The sequence below is a fragment of the Diadema antillarum genome, unplaced genomic scaffold (genome assembly GCF_040938485.1).
Source record: "Diadema antillarum isolate AM-2024a unplaced genomic scaffold, OU_Dant_1.0 seq00000562_RagTag, whole genome shotgun sequence".
Lineage (NCBI taxonomy): Eukaryota > Metazoa > Echinodermata > Echinoidea > Diadematoida > Diadematidae > Diadema > Diadema antillarum.
Genome location: NW_027271501.1, coordinates 468,149 through 492,579, shown reverse-complemented (window position 1 = coordinate 492,579; position 24,431 = coordinate 468,149). Strand labels below are relative to the sequence as shown.

General features: G+C 39.0%; 2 protein-coding genes across 4 annotated transcripts in view; one reads left to right on the top strand and one right to left on the bottom strand.

Annotated features, from left to right (window-relative positions):
* The window catches only part of LOC139735047 (septin-2-like), a 47,879-nt gene extending 42,567 nt beyond the window's left edge, over nt 1-5,312 (top strand). The window contains exon 12 of the mRNA XM_071645824.1: nt 2,413-5,312. Coding sequence (XP_071501925.1) covers nt 2,413-2,611 — 199 coding nt within the window. The 3' untranslated portion in view covers nt 2,612-5,312. The remainder of the gene's footprint in view (nt 1-2,412) is intronic.
* Nucleotides 5,313-10,360: 5,048 nt separating this feature from the next.
* The window catches only part of LOC139735045 (uncharacterized), an 85,784-nt gene continuing 71,713 nt past the window's right edge, over nt 10,361-24,431 (bottom strand). For all 3 annotated transcript variants that reach the window (XM_071645820.1, XM_071645822.1, XM_071645821.1), the window contains 4 exons: nt 20,891-20,998; nt 14,811-14,901; nt 13,538-13,604; nt 10,361-13,001 (listed from right to left, as the gene is read on the bottom strand). In XM_071645820.1, coding sequence (XP_071501921.1) covers nt 11,099-13,001; nt 13,538-13,604; nt 14,811-14,901; nt 20,891-20,998 — 2,169 coding nt within the window. In that variant the 3' untranslated portion in view covers nt 10,361-11,098. The remainder of the gene's footprint in view (nt 13,002-13,537; nt 13,605-14,810; nt 14,902-20,890; nt 20,999-24,431) is intronic.

Sequence of the window (24,431 nt, the reverse complement as noted above, 5' to 3'; positions counted from 1 at the left end):
ATACTGTCATGTCCACACTATCTTACCTAGATCATAACAGTATTATACACTCACGATTAGTATTCCATCTTATCACCTCTATACAATGTATATGTGTCAAGATTTCTTCTTCTTTTTTCCGTCTACGTTTGGTCTGCCGCCAGACGAGAAACATCACGATTTAAAATTCATTTAAAAAATAGTTTTGAATAGTTCTATCAATGGCTTTTTTGATTAACGAGCCAGTGAAGAAACTTGGTTAAAAGGCAAATATTGTCGAAATGCTTATTTGTTACGATAGTCAAAAAGTTCTTCATTTATGGGTAAAGGTCACAGCTACTGGATTTACAGGTTAAGCATGCAATCAATCAGGTTATACCATTCTTTTACATTATTTACTTTTGGCTGAATGCATAAAAAGCAAATTTTATTATGAAGCTTGTCTAGCTTGGCATCCTTTATTTCGTTGTAAACGTACTTTATTATACATTATTTTATTTATGCGAATGCGAATTATCATGTAATACGCTATTATTGATGAGGCTGAAGTACAATAAACCGATCAGATATATCTTTGGCTAATCAAAACAATGAAATCTTATCCTGTTTATCCCTTCTCTACGGTACAGTCTTATAGCCTTTCAAATGTCTTTCGTCTTGTATAAACTCATGACTTTTATCATGCAATGTAGATATGTTACTACAACAATATACGCACATGTTAAGTAATGATAAGAAGGCTATCTATCTATCTATCTACATTAGTTCACTCATTTTCGTGTTTCAACCAGTCATCTATTCATGAGGATTTCTCTGTCACGTAATCCTTTAAGTGGGGGAGCATGTTTGTATTTTTGCGACGGAGGAAAAAACCGGAAGACTAAAAATGAGGAGTGAAGAAAAAATGAGGAGGATGAGAAGATAATACTATGATAATTGATATATGATAATGGTGGCTTTGATAGTGATTATGGCAGTAGTATAAGAATGACAAAGATAGTTATGATTACAGTAATGAGAACAAAAAGAAGGAAAAAAGGTATCAAAATACCAAACATAAAGTTACAAGATGAAATGTATAAAACAAAGAGATTATTAATGTTTTATTAATGTATGTAAAATGCATATCGATCGATAAGAAGAAAGGGTTAAGAAGATGATTGACTCCATCAAAATGTTTTCGTCGTTGTTTAGACTCATTGGATCCTGTTACTATCCTATAATCCATCATCTCTGTGCATCTATTTCAACTTCCCAACTTTTCTTGTTTGTGGTTTGGTGGACTGAGGAACTCTTTTTCCCTCCGGAATATTTGGCACATTTCCCTCCATTTTCTTTGTCAAAACATGCGTTCAGTAGCTGAGTTTAAAAAAAAAAAGTTTTAGTTTCAGTGTAGCAATTCTTAGTGCATTAGTAGGTCTCTGCAGCTTGAATCGAATAAAAAAAACTAACAAGATCAAGCTCTTATTTTGTAACATGCTAGTCAGTTCACTTTTGTAGAAATGTTAACGGACAACACACGTGCTGTTTTGTTGCTGCAAAAGCATGCGATATTTGCTGCTTGATAAAAGTTACGTCATCACAAAGATGGCGAAAAGAGAAACCAGCCTGTAGCATTATCCATTATAAAAATATATATCTATGAATACATATGATATTATTACTGATATATATATATGAATAATTATATGCATTCAACCGATGTCCGACCATTGTTATGTCAATGTCCTTTCTATATCTTACTCGTACTGGAGTTTTGCTTCTGTAGATCATTAACAACAAACTTAGAATTGTATGTCTTCATTACACTAACCACTTCCTCTACTCTGGCATAAGTAGTCAGTTATAGTCCGCCAACGTTTGACGTTATAATTTACGTGACTAATTTATTTGTTCTCGAGTCTTTCTGTTGTTATTTTTTTGACCTATTATATTAATAGTTACACCAATGAGTTCTTGTACAGTCCATCGACAGACGTTAAAGTGTGGCAGACTTCCACCGAACAAACAGTTAGAATATGGTGGCAGACAGTGTGAAAAAAAAATCTGGCACAAAAACCTATCGACGAATGGCGGACAAAGTAAACAGATAGACAGACAAACCGACATAATTGTCACTGGTCTGTTTGATTTATTTTATCCTTGTTATCGATGAAGATGAAGTTGAACATCGTTTTAATGTTACCTGACCAAGGCGTCGATCCCCCTCGGATTGCAACGTTTCTACTGCCGCGTGACAGACATGTGCGTTGCAACCCAGATCTGTCAATTAATTGATATTCAGTGAAATGATTTGACCAATCATATTTGATGCAAAGTTATGATCACACGTATTACAAAAGGCCGTAACTCACATGAACTTGCACAACCTCACTTTTGATCAATCTTCCTTTATGACGTCGTCTTCTGTGTGGTTTTCCGCCTCTGAAACAGCAAGCTCAAGCGAGACTCGGGAGTCTTCGACGAGGTTGCCGAAAAAGACCGAATGCTCGAACAGAAGGACGCCGAACTGAAACGAATGCAGGAGATGCTGTTGCGAATGCAACGCGAGATGGCGGTACAGCAGCGGCACTCGACAGGAAACGACAACCTGAAGTACGATGACAGACGCTCAAGTACAGTGGAAGTATGATCTCTCATCCAGAGGGGGGCCCTTCCCTTTAATGTCTCCTGCTCATGTACAGATTAGGATCGAAATTCTCACATGTCTAGTTTCAGGAATATACAGTTATATATGAATAATGTATATACATAAACAACGATTCTTGAAATTGTAGATAGAAATGTTAATTTTCCAACTTTGTATACTTTGGATACGATGTAGATATTCAACCGCTGAATGGGACTATTATTTATCAGCAGTAAATATTAATAGAGGAGATATAAGGAAATATCAGATTTACAGAAATAATATTATGTTGAAGAGGTCGTAAAGAAGTGAGACAGGTTTATGTTGTGGTAGGTAGTCTCTGGTTCCCGACCTTAATTGACTAAAGATTATAGCAAGTTAATTTCGTAGTTTTGGCTTCTTTTTTTTTTACGATAGCCTCTCGTAATATGCTTATTTTATCTGAGGTAAAGAAAAACAAAACAAGGAGAAACACAAAGAAAAACACGTTGATCAACGTTTATTATTGTTGCCCGTTAAATCATTTTTCACGAATCTGAAATAACCTCAAGAGGAATATATTAAGATTTGTTTCAAACCACACCAAAATGATTTGGTACATTGAAAATACCTCGATTTGTAACATGATAATGTTTAAATCGAGCTATAGCATTGGGACGCAAACAAAATTTTGCACCAAATCCAGTGGGCTGTAGGGTTATGACCCGATTGTGGTTCTACAGACACCCCAATTTCCTTATTAGCATTCCATAGCTTATTCTCTCCTTAAATGTCTGGAATTTTCTTGCACTGCAACGTAAAGAAACCGTTCTGGTGCTGTCTATGATGTTACTTTTTGCAACTCTACGTGTCATTATGTCGTTTTTTGTTTGTTTGATTGTTGTTTTTTTTATATGACCTCTATCTGCGCATGTGCAGAATTAAACTTCGAACTGGCTTATTTTTAACGAGAGCCGTCGATGTCGTTGGGATAAATCATAAGTTAATGAAAATCAAATGTCTTGGACGGAGACTAGCAATGGTAATACATGTACATGTACCGGACTCGTATTGTCATGTTGTATAATACATGTTTTATGTTGCAAGATTCTCATATCCCGACCAGACGGAGTCCCCATATTTATGCTGTAGGTACTTATTACTACATAAATCACCGCAGATATTCTTCTTTTTTGTCTGTTACTTGGATACGATTAACCAGTTAAGTACCTCAAATGTCCATCGTGAATACAAAATGTTAATCGATATGTTTAATAACCAGTTTACTATAGAATCAATTGTGGTGCATGACAGTGTAGCCCGGCCCTCAAGCCACACGACCGTACCGTTTGATTCGGTTTTCCCGTCCAGCGCCCCCATCCGGCGGCACCCTAAAATCGAGTGCTCCGTACTGCTGAAATCGGTCACGACTTTCATGACTCTGTTGTTTTGTTTCGCTTTTGTTTTGTTTTATTTTCTGTTTTTAAAAAAAATAGCAATCACTTTCAAATGTTAATAAATACGTTCCTTTTACTTCAATCAACGATGTTACGTGGTGCTAAAACGTATGGGCTTTAGAGTTGATTTTACAACTCCTGAGTACGCACCTTCTCCGCGTAGTTGTGAAAGTTCTGTATGCGGATTACTCTTCAAGCTTTTCTGTGTATGTGTCGTCCACGCAGTGAGTGACAAGATAACAAATGTAGATACAGAGTGTTATACAGACATCACATACCAGGATTAGGTACACCTAAATGTACTGTGAATGTCTCAAATCACCGTAACTATGCAATTGATTATGTTCTTCAAAATAGTGCAGGGTAATCTAGCCTACTACATATATGGTATGTACTCAATCTTGCTGCAAAATACCGCAAAATATTTTTTCTACCTTCTCGTGGCACACTAATGCACATGCACAGGTCACACACACAAACAACAAATACTCACAAAAACCTAGACACAAACATTTATACATGCACATACACGAATAGATTGTCACCGGCCAAATTGACACCTCCAAATAAATGGGCAAGTTCACACTGCAGCCTTCTGTCATACCGAAAAGCAGAAAGCGCTATAGGATGTACTCTTCTAGTATGCTTCTGAGTGTGTGAACAGTCATCCAAATTCGAGTTACACTTTGTGCGACGAGTTGCACTCAGTTTAACATTGTGTATGCCAAGAAATGTGTATTGATTCACTTAGACCTTTAATGGCCATGTCAAACCGATCAACATGAAATGGAATCAAAGATAATTTATCATCATTGCGTTTCTTGCAAGTTATACAGAATGATAATCCATATCATTCGTAGCCATGTCATTTCTCTACACTATTAATTTGTTGTAATGCCGTATATATGATAGTCGTTACTCTGTGCACAGTAAATAAAAAGGATAAGAGATTAATAATGACCTTATGGCATGGAACACTCTGGTTGTGTGTGAATTGCTGTAAAAGGGCTATCATTCCAAATGTTGAAACATCGCCTATTATAATAATTACGAACAAATAATATAGTCTTTTTTTCAAAGACCCTCACGCTGATGTCGATAGCGCCGACTCCTATCATCGCGAGCAAAGAGAGCCGCTTAAGCCGCAGTCGGGAGCTGAGGTTTGCCCATAGCTGGTGGCTTGACGCTGTCGCGCATCTTTTGCAATTATTATAATAAAGCGAGAGGGCCTTTGACGAAGGCTAGAACTAATGAGGCTAACGAAGATGTTTGCTGGGTTTTTTTTTTTTGTATCTATACACCAGGAAAAAGACGAACATACAACTGCCACTATCAAAATTGCTTCATACACGTCTAGAATATTATTATTACTATAGATAATTAGTTCAATTGATTTGAGTTTTTACTATTCTTTGCTACATGGAAAGAAGTAAGTTCATGTAGTCAAGTGATATTGTATACTGCCAATAAAATATTGTTAATATCAAAGAAAATCTGAGTGAAAATCGCTGTCATTCTCTGAAGAAATGAGTCAAGTGTCTTAAGCTCTTTACCATAATTACTATACTTACGTCAATGACGCAACTGTACAATTTCCCTCCAAGATGTCAGTGTCTCCGCTCCAAATCCTATGACCGTAATCAATAGGATGAGATTTGGCTGTTATTCTCTCACTCTTTTTAAATAGCTGCTTGTGATTTCCATCATATAATCTGTCACCCTTTCTTTCCTAGAAGTTGTCACCTTTCAAGTCGGTATAGCATCCATGACAGATATAAACATGGCAAAAATACTTCATAGATTGTCATTATCATTATCTCATTATCATTTCATAATATAGCCATTTGCAATTGATATTTAAGCTGCAATTATTGCGGTTACCATAGCAACAACGTAAATGTTCCCAGCTGATAGATTGCTTCCTGACTCATAATCATAGAAACTGCAATTATTGCAAATTACAATAATTGCTAACCATTTTAATTTTAATTGCGGTATGTGCTGAGCGATTTTCTCAAATGTAAAAAAAAACAACAACCACATTTTAATTGCGGTATGTGTTCTGAGTGATGAGCGATTTTCTCAAATGTAAGAAATGAATAAATAAATGTATAAATAAAATATTGTTATTGCGTCCCTTTCGTGCTTCAAAATGTATTAACCTATCAGCCCCCTCCATCTCTCTATCTTTCTCTCTCACTCACACTGTCTCCTTTACTCTCCCTATTCATTTTGTTTGTTTTATTTTCCTATGTTGGCGAGAGCGTGCCATAACTACCACGATGTTATTTTCTTCCCGCCGCGTCGCTGCCCTATTCTCATCCATTAAATTTTGATCACAACACAGCCAGACGATTTCCCCATGCACGAACACGATGTCTCCCCTTCACAAGATGATTTCTTTTGGCGCGTCTTGACTAATCACGTGACCAGCCACTCGTAACCAAGGAGAATGTAATGGCATGGAGACAGGAAGACATCAAGGCTGAAAAACAAGACATGATTGAAATAGCTTTCCACCCTACGAGGCATGTTGCGCAAAGCACATTGCTTACCAGTAAAATTTCCTCTCCGTTGAGGACGAGTTCCGAGTATACTCGGGCAAGTGTCTATGGGAAATACGTGTTGTAGCAAAATCAGCCCGTCATAAACGGCCCACTAATACCAGCTCAGCTTATTTCGACCGAAATTGAACTTCTACTGAGAGGGGGAACATACATCACAAAAGCCACCGTGGAACAATAAGGGTATCGTCTCCCTTTCACAAAGATACTAACATAACATGAACTAAAACAAAGTAACATGGCGTGTTTTTATTGTTGTGTTAATGCAATATAGTCTTATTTAATGGCTCCGTAACAAATACCATTAAGAACTATATATATATATATATATATATATATATATATATATATATATATATATATATATATAATGTAATGTAATATAATATAATTTCTGCTTACTGTCTTTCATAAAGACATGTATGAGAGATTTCTATTTTCCACTGGTGTGAGACCTTGTTTACAGACTCACGCACATAAACACATGCCTGTTTTATGATTATCTGTCTATGAAGGCCTACACACACAAACACATGGTATAAAACATTGTATAATCATATAACTCTGAATCCAGCTTTAGGATGGCAGTGTGTGGGAAATGTTTACTTATGTCAGTAGTAAAACACGCGATTGAATTGGATAAAATATAGTTGATAACATTAATGAGATACAAATTGTCTGATCGAGTGGAGTGTCTTATTGATATGTACTAATTATGGCTACATAGTGTCTCCCTAAAGCTGGGTCCGTACACACACACACACACACACACACGCACACACACACACACACATATATATATATATATATATATATATATATATATATATATATATATATATATATATACCGGTATATAATGATGTTTGTAGCCCGCGTGTTGGTAAGAGTACAGAAAAGATGACGAAGTAGGGTGGTAATGCATTTTAGTCCAACAATGCTATTCATTATAGCTATAAATAGCACTGTTGGACTAAAATGCATTACTACCCTACTTCATCATTATTTCTATCAATATATATATACATATATATATATATATATATATATATATATATATATATATGTATATATATATATATATGTATACATCAATGTATTATCTATCTATCTATATCATACAAATATATGATGCTCTACATAAATTATAAACACATGTATGTCACCATGACGACACCTAGAAAAAAAAAACGACTGACACAATGGTATTGAGTTATCATTTGCCAGCATATTTATTTCAGACATTAATGCTCACGGGAAAATATTTTAAGTCACGAAAACGAGGACAAACATTCAGAAGTCAGACTTCCTTCCACAGATGACCATTTTGTCGACAAATTATGACGTCACGCGCATCCATAGATTACATCTCATATTCAACATTAAAGGACATGTTTAGCTTTAGAATACACAGATGGTTTCAGTTTAACGGACAACATGTATCTCACCATCGACCTTTTGTTTGCTATAGCTGAGTATAATGACACAAACATTCACTACTTCAGTTTAGGTCATACAAAACATCCAAACACTCATTTTTTTTCCACGGGAAAATGGAATAGGATAGTCAATTACCACTTTAAAATCTGTTGCTTTCAAAATGGGCCGCCTTCCACCCTTTTAGACCAGACATAATGACCGTCTTGGATTCCTTTATTGAATTTCAGCAATCACTTTCATAAATACATTATAAATCAATTCATCACTGTTGTATCAAAACGGACGGACAATATCATTGTCCAACAAAGATTTCATTAAAAAAATCACTGCACGTAACTTGAAATACTATTAATATCAAACATTACATGAAACCAAAACAGCAAAGTAAAACTTGAAGTAAACAATATGATAATGACAAGACGTTAAACATACAAACTGAATCGAATATCTACATATTTAACAATGTCATTACAAACAAATAGTTAAAAAAAGAAGAAAAATTATCAGTCTCGGTGTCTTGGTATCCTAAGCACGATAAGTCTTGTCCATGTCGTGGTTATTTGTAATATAATAATTTCATGTGGTATATACATTTTTACAACATTCTGACAATCAGGTTTTTTTTTTTCCAATAATTGGGATCTGTTTCCATTTATATCTTTACTGATCGCCAAAATTCACACTATGACACATTGTCAATACTACACCATAATCAGTCTGTCTCATGAAATAGGAGAATGAAGAAAGGAACACTGAATAACGAAAACGGCAAAATCTTCGATATATCTCGAAGCCAGAGTGTAGAACCTGCACTTGTCTATAAGACAGGAAGTCAGAAGGAAAAAAAAAAAACAAAAACAGCAAAGCTAGGACTGAAATAAAAAATAGCTCCAATATTTACTTTGGAGGCACTTATTTCATAATTCATTTGCATAGAATTCTTCATCACCACGATCAACTTGCCAATGATGCATTGCCGCTATGATAATTCATTTTCATAAATAATTACGTGGTCATTTCTAGCATGGTTTATCTACGTGGAATGTGAAACAAAGTAGGCTATAGTATGTTAAGCTTAAGCTATATTGCATCGCTGAATTCACTGCGATAAAAATGTACTTATATCTTTTAAAATGCCACTTACATTCCTATCTATACGTTAATCCACTAGTGGAATTCTATATTTGGTGCCAGCCTTGTCAATTATTTGCATTTAGCAGCAATGTACATTCCATCGCAAAATCAGGACTTAGTATAATACATTCACGTGAACAATTATCCTACATAAAATTCCTCTTTATTCCACAAATGTATACCTATATGATGCAGACACGACAGAATGGCAATCACAGGCGTTAACAATCTACTATGAGAACTATCTGTGGACGTTATAGCAATTACAATTCCAGCTTAAAAAAAAATCTCTTTCTATCGATATCAAGCACTTTACGATCGACTTATGCATACAAGTCTTACACGGACACATTGTGATAGATACACTATATACCGCTTATAAATACAAGCCTTGATGGTAAAATCTAGTTCGTTGCCTGATTAAAATGCTTAACACTTTCTTCGACATGTTCACTTAATATCGCAAAGTCACCTACACTCCAATTCTTTAAATATCGTTATTATATTTACACGTCACTTCGTAGTCCAGATGTCACGTTTATTTCTTTGTTTGTTTATTTTTTTAAAAAAAGTACATGAAGACATTATTTCAAGCTTACTGATTTCTTTTGTTTTACAGTATATGCTTCATTGTTGCTTTGCCTACCCAATAAGCGATGGAGTTCTGAAAGGCTGAATTAGGGTAGATTTGTCAGTTTCACTTTATAGGTATCAATTAGAGGATATCTTACTTAATACTAATAGTACTACTGACATTTCCTCTTTTTAAATTTTTTTAATTTAATGATACTGATATAAAAATTTTATCAATGAATGAATGATTTCTTTGATTACATGCACACTAGTGATTTCAATGACAGAATGTTATATCATGTGCTTTCTACTGCGGATGCGAACAATGATGAAGTGCAATATCGCTCTGGGAAGAATTATCTACTATGATGACGAGGAATGATCATGATGAAAAAGGAATACAAGACTTTTGTCGTTTTATCTTTTTTTTTGTCGAAGCAGGTTTCAACCTGGTGAATAATAAGTACAGTTCTCGCGATATTCCTATAGATTAAGTAATGACTTAAATATTCAGTTATCCTGGTTGGTTTTCAGTTTGTAGCTGGAGTCCGAAAGAGCAATCTTCTTTTCCTATGTACCTTAATCTCGCGGAATTCCTATCTCCTAGCCTGTTCGGAGGAAAGGGCGCCACCTATTCAAGGTTTGGGGAATCGATGCAGGGTAAGACAAATTTTAGGACTACTTTTACTTTCATACGTCATGCCTCAAGATCAAAGATCAAGGCACAAACGAGCTGGGGCAAAATTACCTTAAATTTCTAACCGCATACTTCCACTTGACTTTCTTCAGGGTCCGTGTCTTCATTCTTTCTCTCTCTTTATATCTTTTCTCTTCTCTTTCTTTTCATAGGGCCTAGTATCCATGGCGACTTCAGTTCGAAAGAGCCATAAAACTATGTACGCTCAGATTTACTTCCTATATTCTAACGTATATACACATGAAAAGCATCTCTTTCGTGCTTTCTCTCTCTTTTGTTGTTGTTGTTGTAAGAACCGTTCATGTATGATTCAGTATCACAGCGAGAAACAGGAGTAACAGTGAGAACAAGGTCATTGAGCAACAAACACGAGTGAATTGTCACGACAGAGTAGGCTACATGAGTACAGCTGGACTACACCGAGTATTCAGCAGGAATATGACAAACAGACATACATCACTCTAGGATCACATTATTACACGTTTCCAAAATAAATAATAATCTCTATGTTTACATTACAATACACCTCTTTTAAAGCTTTTGCGACTGAGAATGGAATATTGAGAATAGCATCTTCATACAGCACAAAGTAAGGAGAACACCTTTAGAGTTCGAGGTACGTTTGACCTTCCACATTCACCACTTCCTAGTTGTCAGGATCAGGAGACGGCAGCACTGGAAGATGGTTCACAAAGTTTGGTGAAAGCTTCATGTTGGCGTTGTCCTCGTAGCCCGAGTCGTTCTGGAGTTCCGGAGCTGTGCGGATCGAAGAGGTAGGCGAGACCGACTCCCCTCCGCTGCTGAGACAAGGTGACATGTCGAAGGGGTCCATGGCGGTCAGTTCGTTCGTACTGTTCTGGACGCTTTGCCAAGCTTCCAGGAGATCGGCGAGGATGCTGGGCAAGGAATTGGATCGCGATCTCTCCTGGGTCTCCAGCAGGCGCTTGTGGCTGGTTGGAAGGGGAATTCTTGTTGGAGGACCATCTCGGTTGTCCTTTCGTATGGAGGTCATGGCAGAATGGTCTGGTTTCAGATGGGGCGGAATGGCTGTTGGGGGTTTTAGACGTGACCGCGACGAAGCGCCTCCTCTCGGTGAACTCGCCCCGCTGCTGATCGACCCATCCTCAAGGCGATCGTAGGCGTCGGGAAAGATATGCACAGAGGGTGGAATGTCTGAACGTCTTCGGCGGACTGGACTGGATGAAGCGGATGCACTGGCCCCAGAGGGCGCTCGTTTGGAGCTTCCGGTCCTGGGAAGTTTTAGACTACCTGTCTGCCAGTCACGTGACAACGATCGCGATCTAGTTTGTACCTTGTCAGAACGGACTCGTTCTTTCTGAACATTTACAACGGGTCGTTCTATGGAAGGTTTCCTGCGATTGCTGGAAGATCGTTCTATGGGCTTCTTTCGATCAGTTTGTGCACGATCAAAGAGACTGCGTCTTCGTTCACCTGCAGCACCAAGTTTTTCAGATGTTCCCTTTGTTCGATCAACCGAGACGCTTCTTACTCGGCTCTTGCTGTTGAAGTTGGATTCTGGTATCTTTGACATTGGTGCTCCGGTGAGGCTCCTGGAGCCAGACTTGACGCTGCTGTCGTTGGACTCACAACTGCTGGTGCTGTCAAGCCGATGTCGCCCATTATCGTTGCGGGTAATCATGAGAACAGGTTCTGTCGTTTTACTCAATCGCCTTCGGTCTTCTCCCGCCTTGGCTGATTGAGGGCGAGCTTTACGAGTAAGTCCACCTGGAGTTGAGCTTCTGCGATTCAAACTGGGACTCATGCTTAAGTCTCTGGACATTGGCAACCTCGTTCCGGCCAGAGACAGAGAGCGTGATTCCCGTGCTCGTTCACCTTCGCTCCTCCTCTCTTCGGCAGCACCAGCAACCGCACGACGCGCTAGATCCCGCGATCTCCCTGAAGACCGCTGGTTGCCGAAGTGTGGCGCATTACGTCGTCGAGTCGGGCTTGTGGGGGCGCTCCGCACCACCGCCTCATGGCTCTGTGCTTGCTGCCGCTTCCGCCTGAGGAACTCTTCTGTAGCAGTCTGAGATGTCCTGTTGCTTCCAGTCGGCACATTCTTGGCAGAATTTCTCCTACGAGTGGAGGAGAGTCGGGTTACCGGCTCGCTGCACGTCGTGCTATCGGAGTCTGGTGAGATTTTCCGCGTGGCCGACATGACACGACCATGGCTCCTCTTCAGCGTGGATTCTTTGGTAGGAGTGACCGGTAACTCTCCCACGTCGGGGTTGCTGTACGTGTCGCTTGAATCTGGTGAGGTGACGACCCGCGGAGATGTGTCGAAACTATTCCCCCTCCGTAGCGGCCGTGGACTGTTTCTGACACTGAGGTTTAGGCTGTTAGGGCGGGACGTATCTCCGGTACTCTGTCGTCGCGATGGCGATAGGATGGCGCTTCGTGGTCGGACGTCGAGGCTGAGGCTGTGTCTGGGAGATACCGACGGAGAGTTGGATTTACTGGAACCATTCTCTGTAGGAGAGCTCTCACCGTTGAGGGCGTCGCGTACATCTGACGGGTTGACCGAACTTCTGCAAAAGAGTTAAAATGTATCAATCATTAGAAAGGAACACAGATCTTATAGGGTTTACTATCTCTCTTTCTACCCTTAATCTTTCTATCTATTTATATGTATATCATTTGCATGAAAACAGAATACGAGTTATATCTTATCCTGGTCGTCTGATTGAATCCATAGTTTATAAACGTTCTTAAACATTCTAACACAAGTTCCATGACGGGTGGAATTATTAAGGAGGGTGCTGTGGTATAGTCAATAAGACCCCCGACTCCGGATCGGAGGACCCGAGTTCGAATGCCGCCCAGTGCTTACGTCCTTGGATAAGATGCTTTACCCACCATGTCCCTCTCGACTCAGGAGTATAAATGGGTACCTGGCAACGCTAGGGTAACAATAATGGCACGGCCCTCTGGTAGAGCAGTGGCAACTCTGAAGATGCTACCCTGGGTAAAGAAGACCTTATTATTATCATTATTATTATTATTATTATTATTATTATTATTATTATCATTACTATTGTTGTTGTTATATAAATCAGTTACTCACCTCCTCTTGGGGCTTCTGGGACCAAAGTCTGCCCCGGCCGTACTTCGCCGACTTCCCTTCTTGTGCACTGCAAAAACAAGAGAAATTATAACATTAGAACTATGCAGTATTTACAAATGCATTTCAAAGTCATTAGTGGATATGTATGTGTGTCTGTATTATACATTTTGTAAACATGTATGTATATATGTATGTACGTATGTAAGCATGTATACATGTATGTACGTGTTTTATATGTATGTATGTATGTATTATGTATGTATGTTTGTGCGTATGTATGTACGTGTGCATGTTTGCTTGTGTGCGTGTGTAGCTGAGCTGAAATTTCTTTGTCGTCCTCACGACGGAGGCATAAAGGAAGATGTCATTCCACAAAGAATACAGAAGAAAGTGGTGGGGGGGGGGGGAGGAAGGGAGGACGGGAATAGAAAACGTTGTTAGCAAGGGATGTTGTGAAAACTGCATGATCATTTTTTTTTTCGATACACATCTTCCCATGATGCATTAGCTCCATAAAGAGGGAAGGACACTAATTGTCTTCAAGTTCGAGCGAGCCCCGTCGCCTTGTCGGCCATAAAGTTGGCATGCTTTTCATTAACCTCTCATAACTAGCTTTTGATGTGAGCCAGAGATCAGGCTGTCTGGGGGATACCTAATAATCGAGAGATCGCTCTGCATAGTCATTGCTCTGGCAAGTTCTCAAGGGCTTCTTAAAACGATTACGTTTTCCTGCGTTCATCTTTGAAGAACCATGGAAGGCGGAAATGACAGGCAACTGAAATACTGGCAAAGTCAAAGATTCCCTTGTTTAACAGGGTTACGCAAAACGAGTGGCTTAATCATAAATGCAATAAGTAGCATGATATTATGAAACCTAAAGACGGTAGTAATAAACTAACAAAACAGAAATACACAATGATGGAGAAATAACAGGCTTCTGATCCATGAGAGTTGATCCGACCCTCTTCCCCAATCCCCTACCCCTTAAAACAAGCAAACAAACCAGCAAGGAGAAGGTTCCAAGGACAGAGCTAACTGGGAGGGAAATGCAGTGAGGATTAAGATGACAGTAATCTCCCACGTGGTGGCTGCTTAATCCTGTCACTATCACTAACAACCTGATTTTACACAGTGTCAAAAGGCAGTCATAGATTTTGGATCTAAAAGGGTTAAGGAGCGTCACGGGGTAATGACACCGAATAAGAAGCCAACGCCCTTGTGAAAAGCCATAGAAATGGGAGTGTCGGTACGACCATTGTGCTTGCATACTCACCGTCACACCTGCAGGGGTCGTGCTTGTCCAGGTAATGAGTTAGCGTGTCCCAGCCGCCACCGACACGGACCATGACGTGCTTACGAAGAATCTGAACAGGGAGGAACAAACAACGACAGCAAATTAATTAAGCTTTCATTCAGCGTTTCAATATTTAGGACGACAGTTGGGGCATGCAATATTTGACGTTCAGAACCTTGACGTCTGTTTGCATTATCAGTCTACTAGGAGTTCAACGACACATACATTAGGCAACCTCCGGAGAGTTTCATAACTTATGCACCGCGGTTTGGCAAATGCCTTGAAATGTTATGACGATGCGGACAAGGAAAAAATACAGACGGAGAGATTTGGAGAAAGAAATAGAGAGACAGCGTAGACAGACAGACAGACAGACAGATAGTGAGGTGTGAAGAGAGGGATAAAACGACATAGAAAACTGAGAGGAAGGTAAGGGAGGAGCAGAGAGACAGACAGAAGGAGTGAGAGATGTGTATTTTACTTCTAATATATTGGGAGAGAGAGACAGACACACACATACATACATACATCTTCAGGTATATACAGAGAGGGAGAGTTAGTTGAATACCTTAGGAGAGACTGACAGACATACTGACAGGCAGACAGACAGACAGGGATGCCGAGAGGGAGAAAGATAGAGAGAGAGGAGGAGGGGAGGAGGATAGAATGATATTGCCTCAGTCTGTTCCTATTCGAACAGAGCGTAAGTTGCTGAATACTTGGTGAGGCAGTCATCTGTCATGTTCTCTAAACCGTCTCTGACCGTCAGGACCTTGATTGACATCCTTAGCTCCATAACCCAAATAACATACCCTGCGGGATAGTCGGCGGTATTCAGGGCAGAAAAATCTAGAGAGAAAATACTGTTGGCTCCATAATGTAGTCATTAGAAGGTTTGATAGTGAACATGTGAGAAGAATGATTGGCGAGATGGAGAAATTACTCAATAATGTGTAACATACTCTTTCACTTCTCAACATTGTGCTGATTATTTTTCTCCGGCAAACATATATCTCTCCCCATGGATAGTGTTCTACTTAAAGTGACAGTGGCAATCATTGGGTCACAAGAGAGAGTTGTTTGAAGTTTCTTGGACGATGATAGTTTCTGCCAATGCCTGTTATTATTTTGGCTTCGTTTCTTTGACAGACTAGACTACAATAACATTGGTTGAGCTATGTAAAGACGACTTAATATCAAACTATAGAAACTCAGAACTAAACACCGGGAAGATCGGAATCATCAAACCTTAAACAAACGAGTTTGCGACAAATTCAGTGATTGCTATTCCTAAAGCTTTACTAACCACCTACGAGTACAATAGTTTGTATTGACAATATCAGAAAGAAGAAAGAGCTAATATAAATCCTTGGAAGAGACGTTCAGTTAAATATCAAAGCATTAGAGTATTAGAATAAAATCATTGAGAAAAGTAAAATGATACCAGTTTGATGTTTACATTCAGATGCAGTTGAATTTAACTTAACTGTACCTCAAGTCTACAGGGCAACTTACGAGTAAGACGTTTTTGCTAGACTACATGCTTTGAGGAACGTTGTCAGTCCTCGGTGAATTTGATTTCTCTCGAATTTGCAAAACAGACAAAATTTGATATAACAAAATGTGCTAATCGATAAAAAAAAAAATCCATGCCCTTTTCATATCATTTTGTTATTGTATAATTTTCTTCGTCAAACAGAATTTCTTGTACGCGCGTCAAACTCGTAGATAGCTCATGAATTTGATGATAAGATGGATTCAAAGTGTCAGTATTTTCTCGTGGCTAGAGGTTGCCCAGTCACTATCGCCGGCATCAATACACTCAAGGGGCAAGAATCTGGGCGGAACAGTGACTCAGTAACTACGCCAATCGGACTGGGAGATGCGTCTAAAGCCAGCATGCGAGATAATTCAATCACGGGAAGGGGACAGTGAATCAAAGGCGAAAGGACGAAGTCTGGCCTTTCAGCTTGGTGACTATAGAACCAAGCGATGACGAGCAACTTAATAGGTGTTATCATCACCAGCTTCAGTCTGTGGAAAGTTTACTTCAAAGGAAGAATAATTTCATTATGAAAGCTACATCTTCTTTGACCTACTCACTCTAAGGATGGATAGACACACACATGTAGCAGAGATGATAAACAAAAACTGTCTGAGGTGCAACCAGATTTTTTTCTTCATAATAGTTATGGATAATGAGCAGAAGTCACGTTTGTGTATAAGATTATAATCGTTCAGTGTTTAATGAAACATTGTGACAATAATCTTACATTTAAATATTCCTACTGAACATATTATTATGTTAAGGTATCACATGGGTGCGGGTTTGCAACAACTCGCATGCATCTTTTTTGTCTTAGTTTAGGTTTGATTCGTATGTTATGGGACAAGGGATGGTGTGTTATCTACACGATTTTGCTGTGATTTTATCGACTGCAGAGGTTGGACGGAGTGCTGGCGCAGAATTGATTAGAGCGCCATCATGTGGTGACTTTACAAGCATTTTGAATCACAATGATTGTGCTCTGTCCTGAAAGCGGGCAAAATGTGCTGAGGAAAAATAACAAGAAAGAAGTAATTCATCAGGGACAGACACGTAGGCACGATAGCAATTATCTTAAGGAAGGACAAATGGAATGTCATTTAAATTGAATGTTTCATAAGTAATGAATGCGTTAGATAGTTATCGCATTCTATAATTTACGTCAACACATTATATATCTTGTACTCTCTTCTTAGGGGGGGGGGGGGGGGGATGGGAGTTGTTGGGAGACAAGATGATCAAAAAGCACACATATCACACATGAAGCAAGCTACCTGTATGGTATTCTCACTATTCTTCCCTATTTTGTATTAGCTGTGGCTTAATAGCTATGACTTGTTTTCTTCTAGTATATATACGCTGAGAGTATTTCTCCGAACAAAGATGATTTCACAAGACGTGAGCAAAGTTATTGGGATAAAGTTGCGGGTAAGTGCACCTCTCTATTAGTTGTGTATGACTCTTTCTGTGCAGCACTGCAATCTGCAATTCAAATAGAAAACAAAATCCCCCTACCTGCACTTGTTATTGAGATTTGTATAAACCCACCGCGTACGCGAACCTTAGATGTCATGTACTGATTCTACGAGGGTTGTCATATTCTTGGATGTGATGGGTTGAGAGGATTGGGTTTGACTTTTTTTTTCTGAGTTGTCTCCGAAGACGGATCAGTAATCAAAGAATCAGCCATCAGTGTATACGTCACCGGTTGATGGTACAAAGTAGTTGTAATCGAGTTATGATAGGACAGTGACGAAGCCGCGATAAACGTATCACCAGCGCATCGTCAAAATTGAGTCATGTGTGATTATCTTAACTCTTTCTTGACGTGAGTGGAAGACGAAAAAACAAGAGATATCTTCTAAAATAAAGAATAAAAAAGTTGATGCATCTACTTGCATGTCATTGGCACAGTTCCATACCACGTGACGCATCACTCTGTGCTTCACAAGGTGTGAAATTCGAAGAAACCATCGGACCGATATGGCAGTATGGTGAGCATAATTAGCTTCATGAAAACCACCGTTCGTTTCACCTTGATTTACTGGTGGTATATGCTATTCCTGTTTTTACACCATTCTAATTTGACGAAAACGGATAAGTGACTCCAATTCACGTGTTTCAAGTTACAGTGTTTTCATTACCTTCTTTAGTTGACTTTAGAGCTATTTCTTCGTGTTTTTTCTTTTTATAACCTTTATAAACGACACATGTATGTGGCATGTATGCGTAAGTATTCTCTTTGCAGCCGCTAATTTCGAAATCAAGTAGCACTAGCATGAAAGTCTCGTTCGTGAATTGGTAAGCAGTTTGTTTGTTTGTTTATTTGTTGTTGATTTTTCTCTCTCTCTCTTTCCGTCTGTTACAGCCTGTGTGTAACCTATTACGCCCATTAGAATTGGACAAAGGATTAAGCGGATGTTCGTGAACGTCCTCTGGACTCGAGAGGCTGACCTCTCATTACTGCGCTTAAATTACTTCCGGGGCGTTTAACTGAACTGGTGCCTGCTGTATAAGCATAATTATGCAAAGCGAAACTCAAGGCCTACTTAACTTAGTACTGTAAGCATTGTTGTATCAACTGATACAGCTCGGTGATACAAAAGTAGGATGAAACACTAACATAAGTCACAGATTGATGTACAGTCGCATTGCGATATTTTCTCACGACCGCGGATTAGAATTATTACGTGAAATAATGATGACATGTTATGTGATAATCATAACAACGAAATGATGTCAGGAGAGAGACCAGTCATTGTTATCACCTAAGCACTACCATTTACCCATTTATAAACCTGGGTCAAGAGGGACATTAGGGGCAAACGTCTTGGCTAATGCTGAACGCACTAGGTGGGATTCGAACCCTTGACCTTGTGCTCCAAATCCAGAGTTGTGTACCATGACACAGGGTTAAGAAAGTGGTCATTACTGTGCCCAGATCTCAGGAACATAATACATTATTACTTAACACAAGGAACAGAGGCGCATTATGACTGAGCATATTTCATGATTGCTCACAAGTTTCTTGTGGGGAACAGCTGCAGACAATCAAACCGTCGTGAATTGCAATTTCGCTGTGCTGAGGTAAACCCTAGAATTCGTCAACAATATACCTACTTCCCTGGGCCTGTGAGTAAGAAATGGAAACCAGTAACAACGATGGCTGGGCGGGAAAGGGTTTAAATTTGGCGAAACTATAGCTGGCAGACGGTAAGCCAGAGGCAGGCACAAGCATTCTTTTTATATTCCCTGGCGGATGCTTCCAATGGTTCGCAGACGTAGAGTCCGAATGATAAAAGAAGTTTTAGGAGGTGAATAATTGAAAGGGACAGGAAAGCGTGATTAAGCGAAACAACCTCCATCCGTCGAATGGTAATATATCCCGGGGAGGACCAAATAAACATAAATACAACGCGTAAAGTAATCAATGAATAACGGAGAAACGAGAAAAAATATTTCCATGCTTTGGGGTTCGGCTGATGGACAAATAAGGAATAACGACTCTTACACAAAGAGAATTATTCAGTTTTCCTCTCAACTCCCTGGTTAAACCATAGGAAGCATCGTGGCTCTACTCGTGGCTCTACTCGTGGCTATGTTCGTGGTTACACTCGTGGCTACATCGTGGCTATGAATTGTGCAGAGACTCGCTTTGATTTTGATATTATACAAATACGTATAGATAATAAACGGAAAAAAAGATAGAGACAGATGAATAGATAAAAAAGAGAGAAAGAGAGAGAGAGAGAGGGAGAGAGAGAGGGAGGGAGAGAGGGGGAGATGGGAGGTGAGAGATATAAGTGACATACCTCGATTAGAGAATATTTATTCATTCCCGCTACTCATAGTAGTCTAGAACTATTGGTGAACGAGGCTTCCAAATATTGAATGAATATCATGAGGAACATGCATGAACAAAACAAAACATTCCCCCTCGAATGCTCCTAGCTGACCCAAATGTTAATGGAGAATAAGATGACAGGAGATGTGACATAAAAAATTGTCAGCAATGACGAGAAGTGATGATGAGCGTGATCAGCAGTGATTAGAAGAAAAAGAAGTACAGTGCACACCCGTTATGACGAACACGGTTATAACGAGATGCTCGTTACGACAAAGTAAAAATTCAGGTCAAAAGATTATCACCTCTATTCATCTATGTACTTTACTGTTCGGCTATAGCAACATTTAGATATAATGAAAGAAAATCGCCACTCCCGAAGACTTCTTTAAAACGGAAGTGCACTGTATAAACAAACTTCGTAGCACTTAAAGGAATTCATAAAGAAATGATTTCGATGACTACCTTACACTTTTGCCTTCTTTCTCAGTCCAACTCATCACGACTTTGAAGCTCAAGAACAGAATGCAACTTTTAGTGGTATCTGAAAAGGCTTATCTACTTAAAATTTGAAACCATGGCGTCACTTTCAAGGTGATGAGTTGCGCATCTCCAATGCTGTAAATCTAATTGTCACATCTCTAAGGTGATGACGTCAGAGGGACTTACCCTAACGAAGATGAGAGTGTTGGAATCCCCAATGCGGTACTTCCCCTCGGCTTCTCGAATCATGGGGAATTGGACGGGGCAGGAGCAGCGTTGAAGCTCGTCTCGCACCTGCAGATAAGAAGAGCCAGACAGATAGAAGACGGTTTAGTGACAACAATTAACGAAAACATCTGATGGAAGGCTAATAGACCCCTTCTTTTTGGGAATCATAAACCAAAATACGCTATATGATCTTTAGCCTGATGAACTAACGAGTTTCTGTTTTTAATTTAGTTTGCAAAACACTATTACATTCAGAGACCAGACCTTCTTTGTAAAGTCAATGTAATATGTCTTAAAATTTCAGAGAATGAAGTAAAATGCAGCAAGAGTTTGCAATGATATGCATTGATTGCTCTTTACAGAACTGGATAGATATTAAAGTACGATTGGAAGATAATCATGCTTGTTCTAATGAGCGAGTAGGCCCTACTGATGGAATTTCGTTGTTCATGGGAAGGAGAGCAAAAGGAGAATATACTATACGTACTGTAACTTTAAGTTTTGTACAAGGGACGAATTTGATCACAAGAAATGGTGCTCCAATACGAATATGAAGTCACTAAACACACACATGACAAAGATCGCATGACTAGTCCAACACACATTTATGCATACAAAATTATTTTTCTAATCAAGTACGACACACACACATACAAAGACACACACACACACATACACACACACACACACACACACACACACACACACACACACACAAACACAAACACTCATACTAGGACATACATGTGAATAAATTGATAAATGGATATATAGATAAATAAATAAATAACTAAATCAATTAATCAATTAACAAATAGTATATACATGCACGAGTTTTATTGTTTGAGACATGTTGACGATATCTATAAGTGAAAAAAAAATCCGTGAATACACCTTGAAGAGCTCGTTGAGCTCAAAATCACTTTGAAAATATGACAAAGTAAAGGTCACAGCCAAAAATCGTCAATTATGATTCATGTATGTTCGTCTTTCACTGCAAATCTCTCTCTCTCTCTCACTTTGCAATGTTCTAGGCGTGATTCAGCTAATCTGAACACGCAAGATCATAGGATCTGTTTGCATTCGGGAGACAGAAGAAATATTTCAATATTTATCTTGAAAAAATCCTCACACGCTATGAATAGAAAAAAAGAATCATCGGAATAATAAACATTTATTAGAGGAGGAAGCTAGTGCTAACATTTACCTAGCAGCAAGCACACTGCATTGGGCGCAGTGTAAACATGACATATCTAGTTTACTCACTTATTCAAAAAGATTGTCAAAAAATTTATAACACTTCAAGTAAAAGAGTAAATACGTGATTTCATTTTTTTTTTCTTCGTCGTGCATGTATAACCCGTTTTCATTTTGACCTATATCATGACATGTCTTCGGTTTGCAAATCAAATTCCACACTTCATTTCTAGCATTGACAATGTGCTTGGTGGCCTCGAGATGTACTTTAGTGTCCTCTCCTAATTGAATCGATAGCGATTACGCAATAACCCTAATGCTGGGTAAGTTGCTGTGACCAACTCTCTTCTGACCAGCCATTAGTGTACCCCGGGGGCCAGGACGGACTACGAAATCATCGATTTGTTTAATTCATGCAGTTAATTGCCCTTCTGGATCAATTGTGAATTTAGCTGGACCTATGGCGGAAAGGATATTGTTACTCTAACCATACCGCCATTACAAACGTTGGCCTAAATTGTTACATGAAAATTCATTCCTATTGGGAATATAAGTGATAAGATATAAACACGTGTGAATTTGAACTAAATGAGAGAAATATCTCTGGGGGTAATTAGTATTTCAATGTCCGTAAACCGAACACCATGATCTTGTCTGCTTCAAATGGGAATCATATTTCCACAACAACATTTCCTTCATTTCCTTGAACACAAAAAGAAAGACCTAATAATTATTTCAAGTTAGCTTGGAGAGAGGAATGGATATCCAGTACTAGATGTGAAAAAAAAAACCCATCAAATTGTGGCTTGAGAAAGACTAGGTAATAAACAGATTTTCAAATATATCGCTAAGCCTTGATATTCGAAAAAGTAATTGTTTGTTTATACATGGCAGAGTTTGTAATCATTTAGAAATAAAAATCGAAATTGTTCACGGGAGAGAAAATGGACAAGGGAAATTTGCCAGGAGGATACGCGTAACAAAAAATAAAGAATCTGAAAATCAAAATAAACTAAAGAGAATGTTTGCGTGCAGAAGTGCATCGCCACGCAAATTTGAAAGATTTAGACAGTGAGATCAGCTTCAAAAACGCCTAGTGGTCAGCTAACTATCACGAAAAATCGTTTGCCACAGTTAACAGATCTTTCTCTGTCTGTCAATTGTTGAAATAAGTCTTGTTGAAGGAAGGGAGCTAGAGTATGACGTTTGATGTCACCTTACTTTTTCTGTGTTTGATCATCGATTATCAAAATATTGAACGTTCAACACTTCAATCCCAATGGGAACCTTCATTTCCTCATGGGAGATAAAGACAAATACACACATAAAACTCAATCAAAAATACTCGTTCTCACTCAGTCCCTCGAGAATGTAAATGTTTGTCTTTGGGGTTACCTGAAAAAAAGAAGTCAAGTAACATTCATTAAAGTTTTTGTGTTACTGCGGTTGTTTGCGGAGTGGCTTCTTTTACAATGGTCCCGCTCGTGCATTTCTGCGTTGGTGCTCGAGTCAAAACTGACATCAGCGAACCTGGTATTCAAACAAGCTGAGCACGTCAATGTCAGAAGATCTCGGTTTCTGAATATTTGATATATTTCAAAACTTTTGATTTGGTAATATGGTTTATGATTTTGTGATGTCTCCTTTAGATATGCAACTGTACTCAAGAAATGATAGTGGTGAATATTCTATCTGTCGTAGGCTTTGCAGGGAAACGTGTCCATTTAATGTTCAAGCAAAGCTGGACTGAACAAGGTTTAAAAGAAAAGTATATGATTATTCTGCGAGTGTGTGTATGTGTGTGTGCTTGTGTCTGTCTGCCTTTCTGTGAAACTTGTGTGTATGTGTGAGTGCAACCTTGCCTATAGCCTCTACCCAAATGTACATGAAAACAGCAAACCGAGAACTTTCGATTTGACTTCTCATCGGAGCGTCACGTCCGCTGATTACTGCAGACGACAAACTTCACCTCGAATATTTCCCGCCCAAATTCAACCACTTAAACTGATCAATCCTTCCCAAGAACAGGGCAGGTGGACTAATTCTACGGACGCTCGGGAGCAATTAAGTTAGACCTCTCTCGCTTTCACAGTCCTAGACTCAATCAATTTGCTGAATCACAGAAGTGTTAAGCTTTTAAATCTCACAAGGGGAAGTTGAGTGACTCTTAGCTGGGCCAACCGCTGCAAGTCGTGACGTCTTATGGTCACGTGAGTAACTGGTCATCAACTTAATAGCCAAAGCACGCCCCAGGTCTGTCTGTTGAAGAAAATCGTGATGGACGAGACTGAAATTGACAGTG